The 15,582-nt window shown below is 34.6% G+C and overlaps 1 protein-coding gene across 5 annotated transcripts in view; it reads left to right on the top strand.

Moving 5' to 3' along the window:
• Positions 1-15,582, top strand: part of LOC150100889 (syntaxin-binding protein 5-like) — a 710,057-nt gene that overhangs the window by 181,079 nt on the left and 513,396 nt on the right. For all 5 annotated transcript variants that reach the window (XM_090401895.1, XM_090401898.1, XM_090401897.1 and 2 more), the window contains exon 5: positions 10,383-10,517. In XM_090401895.1, coding sequence (XP_090258021.1) covers positions 10,383-10,517 — 135 coding nt within the window. The remainder of the gene's footprint in view (positions 1-10,382; positions 10,518-15,582) is intronic.

Raw genomic sequence — 15,582 nt, 5'->3', positions numbered from 1 at the left:
ATTACAAGGCACTCGCAGTACTACATGAGAAAAACAAAGTTAAAAGTCAGTATGTTTTGATGGGAAAATGTCATGGTGGTAATTGGGAAGCAACCAATCAGAGAAAGTCTGAACTTTGTCCGCGAGAAATGCTCCTGATTTCTTTTTATTTGAATGGCTGGTCTCGATTTGATGGTTGCTGTATGACATTTGACATATGACAAGCATATTTTATGTAATATACCATAGTTATTTTTGATTTATATATTTAATTATTTAAATTTAAATAAATTTAATTATAATAAATTTAAATTATTATAAAATTTTATTTACATATACATACAAATACATCAGCAAAGGGGTGAATTGAAATAGACTCGTGGGTGAGGGGTTCCCCACCCCTGCTTTAGAGCATTCTCCACTTCTGATAGAAGGATCATTAAGGTGTCATGTCTTGAGTTAATGTGGGGATTCGTTATTAGGTAGTTATTGCTTTCATTCTTAAAGGTTTCTTGGTAGTATTCCATCCATATTGCCTTTATCGCATTTGGATTTCCTGTTTCCTCGTCCTGATGGTTGACCATTGTTAGCAGTAGTGGTGAAAAGTTTTTTGTAATTTCTTTAATTGTGTTATGTAATGTATTTGAGTTATGGTATTTATATGCCTCATTGCATTTTTCTGCTTTTTTGTTTAGCCAGTTTTCTTTAGCCTCTGCAGAGTTATCAATTTCATTTTTGAGTTGTTTGTATTTCTTCTTGTTTTCTTCTGAAGTGTGTCTGTTTATTTTTGTTTTTACTTTTCTTTTTTCTTCACATTTTTCTAATATTTCAGATGTTATTCATGTATTATTGGGTCTCTTATAAATTCCTAAAGTTTCCCTTGCCGAGTTAATTAATATTTCTTTTCCTGTTTTCCAAAGGTTTTCGGTCTTATCTGTTTGAGTCCTATTTATTTCTTCAATTTTCATAATGTAGTCTAATCTTATTTGGTTATTTTTTAACTTTTCCATGTGGAGTTTATCAATTCTATTTCTTTTATAGTTCACTTTGAATTTTATCCACATTGTTGCAGAGAGGAGTTCATGGTCTGTATCCAGATCTAGGTTTTTGAGTGTTCTTATGTTTTTGATTGAGGTTTTCTATTTACTTTAATTAGGATATAATCTATACAATTTCGTATTTCTCTATCTGGTGAGGTCTGGTCCAGGTGTATTTAAAACTAGGTATATATGGTAAAACATTGTGTTTGAGACGACAAGGTTGTTTTCTCTGCAGAAATTGAGCATAGTTTCTCCCCTTTCATTTTTGGTTCCAATTCCAAATTTCCCCATTACATCTTTTAGCTCTTCTCTGAAAGTTTCAATCTTAGCGTTGGAATCTTCGATTATGAGTAAGATGTCTCTGGAATTTGTATTATCTATTTCTTTTTAGAGATCATTGTAGAATAGTTCGATGTCTTCTTCATTGTGACTTGTGTCTGGTGCGTAAATCTGGATAACCTTTATGTGTAGTCCTTTTTCTTTGGCTTTTAGTCTAATTCCTATTATTCTGGATGAGATAGGCTTAATATCTGTTACACTTGCAGTAAGATTTTGTTTTATTAGGATTGCAACTCCTCTATGTGCATTGACTCTTCTTCCTGAATAGAATAATTTGCGCTCTGGTATGTTTAAGCATCCTTCTCCTGTCCAGTGAGTTTCTGAGATTCCTATGATATCCCACTTCATCCTTTTCAGATTCTCTTGTAGAATTTGGAGTTTCCTGCTTTATATAGAGATCTGATATTTACAGTAGCTGTATACTTATCACATTTTGCTGACCACATAGAAGATTTCTCACCAACACTATGTGAGGTTCATGTTGGCGTGTCGGCTACCCCCTACATGATAGTGCAAGATGTATTCCCGGTAATCGTGTAATCCATGGAAGTTTTTGGCATTTTAGTTTTCATTTCCTTTGCCATACCCTTTGGTCCACTGCTCCTTATTCTTTATTCAGAGCAACCCGTTGTGGCTTCCCTTATCTGCCACCCAAGGGACGCTCCTGGTAGGAGTCTGGTCTCCCCCAAGACTGCTGAAATACCACTTAAAAATAAAGTTGACTTTCTATTAGAATTCTTTAATTCCAGTTCCTGCATAAATAACTAAGGCAGGTCACCTCCTACCATGATAGAAGCCATGCAACACATGCCTCCTGTAGTCATTCATATAGTACTTAACTGTATAAACAATACCAGAAGAACAAAATCAATATTGAAAGTTTTTCCACTTGATTATACTATAAATTTAAGATGTCAAGAAATTATATTCTTGTTTAATCCTTTATCCAAGTGTAAGCAAAGTTTGTGCATGAATTAACTTCACAACTGGGCAACTCGTATGTAGAGGCTAATGACTTCACATCACTTGCCTTCGTATCCCATAATGCAAAGCACATCCTTACGGACATGTATAATACTATGCATTATCGGAAGGGTCACTACAGTGGTCTCATCAGTGGGAGTAGACCATAAGTCTTGCTCCCACTGATGGATACTAAGGCAAGTGATGTGAAGTTACTTCATGTGTGAACTTTGTTTGCTTACACTTGGATAAAGGATTAAACCAAGAATATAATTTCTTGGTTTAATACACCAGATTTCTTACACCAGATAAATCTTATGCTTCTGTGGTTTCCTCGCATAACACCGAGGTACTCCTTGCAACTAGCAGTCAAAACTCCTCAGCAATTCTCGCTGCCTTACTATGGGAGATGCTAATGGCCTTTAGCAAAACAAATCCAAGTCAGGCCGACACCAACAAATTCCTTAGGAATACTAAAGTCATCTTCTCCATGATTAATGACTAATCCGGCTTCAACTTCAAATTCTATGCAAATAGTGTTCTGGAATGCAAATGGTCTCAACAAAATTTTGGAATTACAGGAACTTGCAGATCATTTACAAATTGATATTCTCCTCATTAGCGATAATCCCAAACTCAGAAACTACTCGTTACTTAGAAATGACAGACTCAGTGCTAGAAGTGGAGGCACTGCTATCTTTGTCAGAAGAAACATCCGCTATAATGAGATTAAGAAGACTTATACATCTAACCTCGAGGAGACAGGCATAGAAATACATACCAACAATGCAGGCAGCTTAAAGATTTATTCTGTATACAACCCCCTGGCAAACCTCTCCTCCCCTCTGATCTCTCTCTCTCTCTCTCTCTCAGCTACTTGATACAAATGAAGCAATAATTGTAGCAGGAGATCTCAATTCCAAGTATCCTTTATGGAACAGCAAGAGTTTTAACAACAATGGAATGATCCTCTACAATTTTGCATTGAAGAGTAACATTGTTATTGCAGGCCCGATCGAGCCAACACATTACGGAGCGACCGGCAGACCTGATGTTTTGGATATTGCTATATTTAACAACATTTCTCATCAATTCCAACTTCAAGTGGTTGACGAGCTCAGCTCAGATCACAATCCAGTACCTTTAAGTTTAGGAGGGGATCCTGAGTTCATTCCCAGCCAATCCCACACTAACTTTGCAAAATTCAAGGCTAAAATGAACACTATCATAGACTCAGTACCTACTATCTCCTCCCGTGAAGAAACTGATGCGGCAGTCAGCAATTTTGAATGTAAAATCCACTCTGCTTATCCACAGCTTGTTCTATTTCCACCCCAGCTCAAGTAAACTTACTTCCTGAAGAAATCCTTGCTCTAATTAGAAACAAAAATAGACTCAGACGCTGCTATCACAACACGCTATCTCCTCAAGACCGTCGAGAACTAAATAGAGCATCCAACCTGGTCCGGTATGCATTAAAAGATCACAGGAACCAGCAACGGGGAAAAAAACTCTGTTCTCTCAAAACTGAAGATAATTCTCTGTGGAAATTGACTAAAGCTCTCTGTACGGATCGCTCTAACATCCAGCCCATTCACGGAGAAAGAGGTCTTGTTTACAGAGATAATGAAAAAGCAGAAGCTCTCGTTGACGCTCTTCAACTTCAATGCCGTCCTAATTATGTGCATGCGGATTTGGTCTTCATAGATAAAATACACCGTCGAGTACGTTCCGCACTTCGGCAATCTTGTAGCCATGAAAATATCTGTCCCACCTCGCCTAAAGAGGTCTATTCAATCATTTGGAAGCTTAACAACAAAAAAGCCCCTGGTCCAGATGAAATTACCAACAAAACAATTAAAGTCCTCCCACACAAAGCTATCATGCATTTAGTAGCCATTATTAATGCAATGCTGAGATTTATTTCCCTTCAAGATGGAAACAAGCTGATATATTCCTTATTCTCAAGCCTGGTAAGGCACCTCAAATGCCACAGAGCTATAGACCTATCAGTCTTTTATCATGCCTGGGAAAAATCGCAGAAAGAGTCGTTCTCAACCGACTTAATGAGGAGGTGAATAAAAACAACATAATTCCAAAATTACAGGCTTTAAATGGAAACAACACACAGGAGCTATCTTTTTAGATGTTGCAAAAGCTTTCGATAAGGTGTGGCACAAAGGTCTCATCTATAAATTAATTTCAGCCAACATCCCTCTTTACCTTACTAAAATTATTGACTCCTTTCTAAAGGACCGTAAAATCCAGGTCAAGTTGCGCGGAATTCGATCCTCACTGAAAAAAAATCACTGCTGGTGTCCCTCAAGGCTCGCTGCTCTCACCGCTGCTTTTTAACATTTTTGTTTCTGATGTTCCTAGCACATCACTAACCACTATAGCTAGTTATGCAGATGATATGGCGATTCTTAGCAGATCTCTCATGCTGAATATAGCTATGCAGTGCTTACGAACTGCATCAACAAATTTGGAGGACTGGTTCAGAAAATGGAGAATATCTGTAAATGCCAATAAAAGCACTGCCATTCTCTTCAGAAGAAGACAAGCATCTCACTTTGGAGAAGTTAAACTTTTTAACACAGCCATCCCATGGAGATCTAGCACCAAATATCTAGGCATTCAACTTGATACCCATTTAAACTTTAACTCCCACATATTTTATGCATGCAAAAAAGCAAACTCTGCCCTTGTGCAACTCTATTCTCTCCTCAATCGAAGAAGTCAAGTCAGCACTGAAAACAAACTACAGATCTACAAAGCAATTATCAGACCATCGTTAACTTATGGATCGCCGGCCTGGGGTCACACTTCCCCCACCAACATCAAAAAGCTACAAGTTATTCAAAACAAGTGCCTCTGTATGATTTTCAACACTCCATGGTTTGTCAGAAATGCTCTCTTACATCGTGATGCTGATATTCCAGATATTCCCATGTTTCTCCATAATAGTGCCACTGCTTATTTTGCCAAAGCAGCTGTTCATCCCAATCAACTCATTCAAGAGTCATCTAACTATGACGAACATGACAGATGGAAACATAAGCGCCCGAAAGCAGCTCTGCTTATTGTTTCAGGTGTCTCCGTACAGCCCTAAATAGGGTGAGCCAGGTGCTCGCTAACCTTTAATATAAGACTATTTCATAGCGATGAAGGGATTGGAATCCATGGGATTCCGATCCATCAATCCACCAAAAACTCACCCGTGAGTGGGTGAGTTTTTGGTGGATTGATGAGGTTTGATTATGAGTTTTTTGGAATTGTAGTGAATTGTGTAGTTTTTTTATGAACTGATGTTTTGGAGTCATTGATTTTGTTACTGTCTGAGAAAAATAATAGCTGGTACACAAGTAAGTTATTTAAGATATGAATAATCTTGACATAGGTGACTTGATCCAAAATCTAGTTAAAAAGCTTGCACTTGAGCTACTCAAAAAATACTGCTAAAAATTCGAGGATGTCATTACCTGACATATATATGACAGGTAATGACAAGGAAGGAGAAGACATAAGACCAGAAGGAGAAAAAAATTGACTTGGTGGTTTCCCCACTCACAGAATTCAAAGAAGTACATGTGCACAAAACAAAAGAAACACACAAAGATGACAAGATAGAGGATGACATCCCTAATAATGACCTTTCTAGCTCTCCTAAAGTGAAGGTGCCTCTGGTTGTCCTGTGTGAAAAATAAAATAAATGGATGACACTAATCTCAGTCATGAATGATCAGGAAATTGCCTACTCATGGACAATAAATACTGATAAGGAAATCAAGATTCAGCCCACCACAGTGGATGATTTTTGCCATTTGACTAAGGTAATTGACAGCTTGGATATGCAATACCATACATTCTCCCTCAGCTCAGAAAGAAATCTAAAGGTAGTACAGAGAGGAGTGACAGAGGACATCACTACAGAGGAAATAGCAACCATCTTGTCTCTGCTGACAAGAGGGATGTTACTGGTTTTGGTGGAGATTCAAAATTCACTTAAGAATATATATGATCTAACATCGATCTGTGGGCTCAGGATACACCTGATCCTTTGGGAAAAAGAACTTCATTGGGTCAGTGTTGTCACAGATGCCAAAAATATGGTCATGCTCAAAAATTATGCAGAGCCGATTAAAGATGTTTAAAATGTGGTGAAAACCACCCCACTAACACTTGCACCAAGCCTAAAACAACACCAGCCAAATGTCTCAACTGCAGTGACCCCTCACTCGGCCAATTACAAAGGATGTAGCTACTATCCAAAGAACAGGCTGACAGTAAAAAATAATCATTCCACTTCTCAACTCAACCACGCACACAGCTAAAAGAAGCAGAGATTCTTCAAACTCATGCAGAAATTACTAAGCAAGCAGATATGCATCACAAGGGCAAAACGTACGCCGAAGTGGTTCACCCCATGAAAGCAACGTGCCAGGATCAAACACATCCTAACCTGACTTTGATCATTACTGCTTCTCTTGCTACCATGCAGGATTTCAGTAATCTAACCCTCTACAAAAAGATTCCTTCAAGAAACTCACCCTATCCTAACAGCACTCACTTATGATCAGAAATAAATTTCTTCTTAACTCATTTCAAACTGTTGCTTGGAATGCCAGTGGCTTAACTAACAAGACTATAGAACTTCAATACTAGACTATAGAACTTGGCATCTTTAATTTTTACAAAATCAGTAATTTGAGGTTACTAATATTTTTCTAGGTTTCTTGCAATCATCTTCAGAGCATTATTACATTATTTTAGTAATATTAGTAATTATCTTTTATTTCAGACTATTTTACTATTTCTACTTACATAAGTCATTACTTAACACGTTGACTGCCAACTACGAGATAACTCATAGTGGCCGGTACAATCTGACACTAACTATGATCATTCTCATAGTAAATATGTGCTAACTATAAGTATTGGGCATCTGTGGCAAGTCCATTCAATGCCTTGATGGTGGCTGGAAATGTAACAAGTCGTAAATAAAATGGATTTATTCAGAAAATAAAAAAAAAACCATTTACATTTTCAAGTAAAAGTTTTCTAGTAGCAAACAAAATCTGATTCACTCATATTCACATCAATTTCTATTTCTCTTTCTGTTAGCTTTTTTTGTTGTTGTTGTTGTCTTGTCCTTTGAAGAGTCTTAGATGTTTCCGTGCGCTCTTTGTACTGCTTTGGCTATGTCTGTGATTTTGTTTGTATAGAGCTGTTGTTCAGGATTAGGATCTATTTCTTGCAAGGCTGCTGTAATTGCTGGACAGGTAAAGATGTGAGTGGGTGTCAGTTCCGTATTGGGGCAGTTGTTGCAGTTTCTATATGTTCTCGTATCATCTGTATTGATCTTCATTCCTCTATAATGTCCTGTTCGTAGTCTTGCTATCGTAGTGGAGGTCCTTCTGTCAGCATTGATCTCGGGAATTTGATGTTGTATCACTGATTTCAATGGAATTAGTTTAGCTTTTGCTAGTGCATTGGCATCAGCAAGAGTTATCATATGAGTTTCTTGGTTGAGTTCTCTGGCCTCTTTTGCTAATTTATCAGCTGCTTCGTTGTGATCAATGCCTACATGAGCAGGAATCCATTGTAGAATGCAACTTGTGCCTAAACACTTTAGATGATTTAAGAGTTTATGGATGTCTTGTGTGAGCTTGGTATTGCCATTTTTGATTGCCTCCATAGCTGATCTTGAGTCACTGTAAATTATAATTCCTTCAGATTGTTGAGATGATGATAGATTTAAGTAGGCTTCTAGTGCTTTAATTATTGCGTAGAGTTCGCTGGTAAAATTGGAAGCGATTCTCCCAGATCCAACTTTTATTGAAAGTTTTTCACCTTTCGGGAGTAGAAGGAGAACACCAGCGCCTCCATTAATCATATTGGTGTCTGATGATCCATCGGTATAACAAATAACCTGTTTGGAGGATGAAAGAAGGTTGATGGTATTTAGGCCTTTTTCTTTAAGCATTTCTTTTGGTTCTTTTTTTGTACAGAGTTTGGTAAGGTTTAGATTTATGAAGGTATTTGAAGGTAAAGGACTGGAAAATAGAGGTTCTTTGTTTATGTGGACATTTAGCTGATCAAGACCTATTTCTTTCCTGATAGTGTCATCATATTGTAAAGTCGATGATCTGTGAAGTCTGCAAATTTGGTTCCAATGTTCATAGGTTTTTAGGGAGACATGATCACTTTGGTAGCTTCTGATATTATTTATGAATTTTATGGTGGCAAATTTTCGTCTGTCCTCCAGCAGGTCAAGCCCACATTCCTGTTGGGCTCTGATGTTGTTAGTGGATGAGACTGCACCAATGATAATCTTGGATGCTTTTGCTTGTATTTTGTCTAGGTTTTTCTTTACCGATGAAGCCGAAGGTGACCAGATAGGTGCTGCATATTCCATTATTGGCATCAATTGATGCCAATAATGGAATATGCAGTGGTGAAATGATGTATATGCTGTGACTGAATCTACACTCTACAAGAATCAACTAGTTTGTACAAGCCACTGCAGTGAAACAATATGCAGCAATAAGTAGAACTGGTAGAAGGAGCAATACAAGATAATTCATAGTTAGCATATGGAAGTACTACTCCTTTCAAGATGCAAACTACGAGATAACTTGAACAATTAGGTTTTGTTTTTTTAAAAAAAGACACTTTTTGTCACAAAAAGTATCAAAAAATCAAAATTCCTCATTTTCTTATTGAATAAAGTAGTTTACAGACTGTGGCGTCCAGGATCAGACTTGCTGATCCTCCCTACTTTCCCGTGGCTTCAACATGTTAAAACTTGTGCTACTCTGAGTTTTTTTTTTTTATCATATGCATTGTCTTGTTACTATTATTAGGTGACACCTCCAGGAAGGGCATTCTACTCTACTTCACTAAATATATCTCACCCTCTCCACTACTACTTAATTTAACTACTACTACATTGCTGCTATCAATGCCATCTATATAGTAATAATAATATGCATTCCCTTAACTTACAGGTTGTGAATTTGAATTCCACTATGACATAGATGTTTTTAATTAACTTTAGATGATTTTTATTGCTTAATATGATACTGCTATTTCCTCCTTATTATAATAGGCTTGAAGTGGTTTGGGGATAAAAAGTAAAATGTCTGGTCTCTCTCTCTCAGAATTTCAGATTTTTTTTTTTTTTTTAACCCTCTGTTCTCCTTTGGTACTAATGTGCTTTAGGTTTACTAATATGCTGATTTAATTTGGTTTGTTTTAATCATACCTACCTTTTTTGGGTAGGAATTCCTCTAAAAAAAATGTAACTGCATTTAAGAGTGAAGAAAGTAATAGCTTTGAAAGAGAAAATGAGTACAAAACTCTGCATTGTAGACAAGTTAACTTTTACTTCCAGCTATTTCTGAGTTGGCTATGAGATCCTTCAATAATTCTATGGAGACATGAAATGCTGCTAATTGTTACAAAACATGTCAGATGCGTTAAGCATTCAAAGAAAGACTAGAAATAGAAGATTTCTTTGAGCAACTTTATTCACAAAAATAAAGGAAAAAAAAAGATTTCTATATTTTGTTGGTTAAAATGAGGATCCTTTTTTTAATGATTTTCTTAGATCATATAATAATAGACCGATTATTATAAATATGTTTATTTATTTTAAATAAACTTGTTTATTTATAATAATAAACATATATTTAATTTATAATAAATAAATTAAATATGTTAATTATCATAAATATAATAATGGACCAATTTATAAATATAAATCAATTCATAATTATAAATATGCATATATGTGTAAAGCCAGAAAATAATTTATTTAATCCACTTATATGTGTGTGTATATATATATGTAGAAAGTATTTTACCTTGGGTATAATAAATGTTAAAGATACCAAGCTATTTTAAACCTCGTTTTACTCCATTTCCCAAGTAAGCAAACAGACAAACAAGTCAAGTTTGCGCCTGCACATATATATATATATATATATATATATATTTAAAAGAAATATTGTGGTTTTTAAACAAATTCTACATATGGTTTTTAAATATTTCTTATAGGATAACGTACTGTCACTTACCCTTCCAAAGCAAGTGGTTGTACATTGGCACAGAAAAGGGTAACATCCATGTTGTTAATATAGAGTCCTTTCTGCTGTCTGGATATGTGATAAATTGGAACAAGGCCATTGAAATGTTAGTATTATGATTTTGTTACTTCTGAAATTTTTAAATTAGTAAATGTCTATAAAGGTCTGATGCTTCAGCAGTTTGTCATGCTTATTCTCTTTTTTGCACATACATGGAGGGGAACTATTAAAATTATATTTGATAAATTTAATCGTTTTCATTAGTAAAATATATCCAAAGATTTTTTTTATATATAAAAAACAAGCAATATTATGGTTATGGAATCTTTAAGATAAGAAAAATGAAGAATAATAGTCAGTTCTTCCAGAATGATAATTATAATTCAAGTGAGATTGTCTATAAGTTGGTAAATTCTATAGCAGGATTAATAACCTAATTTTGATGATTTTTAAGAAACGGAAATAAAGGAAGCCCCTTTTTTAAATCTTATGGTTTCTTATCTTTTAAAATACTTTGGTATTTTAAAAGGTAAGAAAGCATAATAAGAAGGCATCCTTTAAGATGAGCTGATCTCTTTAAAAATTGATTAGGATATGGCAGGAAAAAAAAAAAAAACTAGCTGGTAGAGGATTTCCATTACGTTGTGTGACACTATCACTGCTTTTCTTTATAAATCAAAAAGGCAAAAGTCTCTAAGATTGCTGAAGATCATTGTTGCTTTGTTTACCATTCTATACCAATGGTTATTAAAAAGTGAGTTGTAGCCCCTCTGAGGATCATGAAAAAGATTTTAGGTTCACAGCAAACATTGATAAATGTGACAATAAATTAACTTTTTATATTATAGAACTATTAAATTGTTATACACTACAACTTTTCACTCTTTATTTGTTTAATTTATTGCAGAAATAAATATTGTCAAATGTCATGTTTACATGACACTAGAGTAGCGTTTCTCAACCTTTCTAAGCCCAAGGACCAGTAAAATGCCTAAAACAATTCTACGGACTGCTACGTTATGTAATTTTTTAAAAAGCTTATGTGGGGAATACCAACATTTGGGAAAAACTGTGCCATTTATAACATAATAAATCTAAAAACATGTTTTGAATACATATGGGAACATAATTAATTAAATTGGAAGTAAACGATTAAAAGCGTATCATCATTGAATAAAGTTTTAATTTTTATTAAACAAATAAATGATATAATTGTGTTACTATTTACTTTTAATGATATGGTTGAGCTTCTCAGCCCTTGCAGAGTTGCTAGATATCTCGCTAAATATTGGTCAACTTTGGTCGAAGATCAGCACACACACACTAAGAAGATTTCTGTATTTTGTTTTTATATGAAGGAGCGATGAAAATCGTTTCTCACAAAAATAGGTTGTATAAAACTGCATGACGATTTTCCATGCTGCTTCAGATAATTCGAGAAATTCCCTTCTCACTGAAGGCGAGATCCAGAATCGAGCCAAACCAAGATCACGCAATTGCATTTTAAGCCCACTGTCACTTAAAGGCTCAATTAACTGTTATTTTTTCGATTTTCAATAACAAAAGGTCATTCTCATGACTATAAGCCTGAAATGGATCGCGAACCCACACAAATTTCTTATAAAAGTTATTCGGAAAATATGTTTCAAAATTCTGTTTCAGAGTTTTGAGGTGGACACAAACCACCCTTTCCAGAAACTCAGAATCAACAAAAATATCATTTTCCACTAAAAAGATTTCCAATGTTGGAAAAGGTGCAAATTGTCTGTCTCTTACATAACTAATCCATAACACCATTTTTTTGTCGTAGGCATCAAGAACGGTTGAAGAATTTCCCTGAAGGGTGAGATTTAGTTTATTTAAATTTGAAAAAATGTCTGAAAGATAGGATAGTTATGTTGATAACTATGCTTCGTCAACAAGGAGTGATGCAAAATCAGAATTACGTTTGTTTACAAACAATGAAACTTTGTGCCTTAATTGAAATAACCTTGTTAGTACTTTGCCCCTGGAAAGCCAGCAAATTTCAGAATGAAGCAAAAGTTGTGTATATTCACTGCCCAGTTCATTGCAGAGTACTGAAAATAGCCTGTTATTTAATGGTCAAGCCTTAATAAAATTAACTAGCTTTACTGCATTGTATAGCATAGTTTTAAATTCTGGTGGCATTTTTTTTGGAGAACTAATGCTTTTCTATGTAGAAACAGTGTACCCAATTCATATCCATGGCAACTTCTTTGACCTTAGAAACAACCCCGCTATGCCTGCCATCCAAACAGAAGCCCATATATTTTTCTCATTGGATCCCTTTGTGTATTATGTAATTATTGAGAGTGTGAAATATTTCTTCTCCAGTTGTTTGGGATGACAAAGCTCTACAAAACAGAATATCATCATGAATGTTGTTATCATGCTCATATCTTACATATCATATTAACTGTGCATCATTTGTAACATCGGTAGTCTCATCTATTTGTAACACATAATAAGGGCTCTTTTTTAACTCTTTTGATTAACTGAGATTCTACGCCACCTGACATACACTGCGACCTCTTTCAAATGACACTGTGACTGACAGTGTCATTTGAAAGAGAAATCAAATCGACATCTTTTATAGCATCTTGTTGCCAAACATTTTCGCTATGCGCAAACTTAAAAGATAGGATGCTTCCTTGCCTTGCTATTAATCAAACCCATGGCTGAAACTATATCTTTCCCATGATTTAATGTCCCTAAGTGTCACTGAAAAAATTCAGTTGGCTTATTTTTCACATCACAATGTATATTTTCTAAATGTCATCAGAGTTTCGTAGGTTTCATGCACTCGTGCGACAACACTTCACAACATAAAACACATTGAGTTTCTATTCACTTTCATCTCCACACCAAGTAAACCCGAATTCCAAATATGAACTGTTATATTTCCTACTGTATTTTTTCTTTGAACTGCTTGTTTCTTCTACTTTAATAGTATCAGATTTCCTCACCGTTACATGTGTATCACATTAAAATCATTAGGGTTAGCATCATCTTCTATTTTAATAGTATCAAATTCATTCGTCTTTTCAAAGTCTTTGTTCTAAGACACGTTCCCATTATTAAAAAAATAGGTTTACAGTTGTTTTTCTGTGAATGGGATTCACTTAAAAAAAACGCACTAGGGGAAACAGAGAAACCAAGTATTAAGTGTATCAAACTATTAACGACTTTTACAATTAACAGATTTGTCTTTGTCTTCCCTTCAACATGTTAGACTCAGTAGTCTGTTTCAACCAAGCAACTTGGCTTTCATGGAAACAGATTTTTTTTATTAAATTTTTTAATGTGAAAAACTCAGCCACAAAGGGTTGTAAATTTATAGTACACATTTAGTATTGTGGGTAAGCTGAGGATTAGATAATCATCTAGTTCTCCTATTCTAGAGACTAAATTATTTTATTTATTTTTTTTTTTTCAAGCGCTTCAGGTCTCCAATACACAGAGTGGTGGCTTCATAGTGGATGATTAAAATTGCTTACAACCTTGACCCTCTACCTCAAATTACATAGACATTAAAAATCACAATGGGACCTGAATCCACAACCTGCATGCTGGGGAGTGGCAGTGATATCCACTCATCAATTAGGTCTGATTACATCTGAATAGCCTATTATGTCTGTCAATGCATGCATTCTCTGGCTGAATAACTTAACTTTTCAGAGGGGGGGGGGGACCTACTACCACTTTGTGAAATTGGCTAATTTACTTCAGTTGAAAAGTGCTTATAATACTTCTTCATATCTTAAATGAGATTTAAACTTTTTCTATCAAAAGAGCATACTCATGAAGGCTCAAAACACATTTAAATTTTTTTCTTTCCATGTTTCAAATTATCTAAATATTCATTTCTTCTTTCTAGGATTTTTTTTTATCTTAAAGATATTATACTTTTATAATAAAAACATGACAAAGACATTACAGTCAATTTCTGTATATCAGATCACTCAAGATATCCAAAGATTCGTATATAAAGTCGCCTGTATACAAGTATGGTAAAATTAGTTTAAAATAAAACAATATTTGAAGTAACTGGGTTTTAATTAGCTGTCAACCAAAATATAAAACGAAGAAACTTTGTGGTCAGGTTCACCACAAAGGATGAGTGGCTTCTTCAAGGTAAATAAACTTAATGATGATGAGAGAAATACAAATTAGAACTCAGAAACTATTGCAGCATTAACAACTGAAGCTTGAAATGGCATCAGTTCTTAACTTTATTTTATAACACAGGTACATAATGAAAAAATTGTCCGCACTGTTAGCCTAGTGGCTTTTCGCTTCACAACCATATGCGTGGGGAAGGAGTGTCCTGGGTTTGTACATAAATCCATTACGACAGAGTTACCATGAGGGAAATTAATATTAAAAATATGTGCAATAGTATCAGAAATTAACTGGGAAAAACACATCTGTTCTCTATGAGAAATCCAAGATTAATTGTATACTCATAACTACATTTACAGTAACATTAAAATTTCATTAGGTAAAACAGCACTCGGTAAAAATTTATTTTAGATGATGTAAAACTAATACAAATTACTTACATCAAAATAAAATGGAAAAATAGAGCAAGCATACAGTCATGTATGACAGAATGATTAACAATGAAGCAACTTAGATATGAATTATGAGTCACAGCTGACTCACTATAGTGAACTATTACAATGGTTTGTAATAGTCAACAGTTTGCTATAGCGAATATCCTTTAGAACAGCATTTCTTCTATGAGGATTTGGTTGGATTTTTTAAGGAACTATTTTACTATAATATTTACTATAGTGAAAGTCAGCTGTAGTAGAACCAAACAGTTTAATTATAACTAAGTCCTAAATAGGTCCTGTATGAACAAAATAAAATTGATATTCATGTTATAAATTTATAAATGTAGTCTGATGGAATCATACAAATTTAAGTTAAACTGAAATTGTCAATAAGTTAATCAATTATGTGTAATTATTTTCTTTGATAACCCAAATTTTTGCAAAGATGGAGAGGTTAAGCCTATCTTTATTATTTTGTCTGTAAATTGTGTATTCTGGTTGTTTTTGTAGAGGAAGGGGATAAATTAAGTTTCTGAGAGGAATAATCAGCCATCTCTTTATGAGGCTTTGATACCCTATTAGTTAATAATC

This window comes from Typopeltis vanoorti, chromosome 12 (assembly GCF_054136105.1).
Source record: "Typopeltis vanoorti isolate ZY-2024b chromosome 12, IOZ_Tvanoo_1.0, whole genome shotgun sequence".
NCBI classification, from domain to species: domain Eukaryota; kingdom Metazoa; phylum Arthropoda; class Arachnida; order Uropygi; family Thelyphonidae; genus Typopeltis; species Typopeltis vanoorti.
The sequence above is the reverse complement of the archived record's forward strand: the minus strand, read 5'-3'. Positions and strand labels throughout refer to the sequence as shown.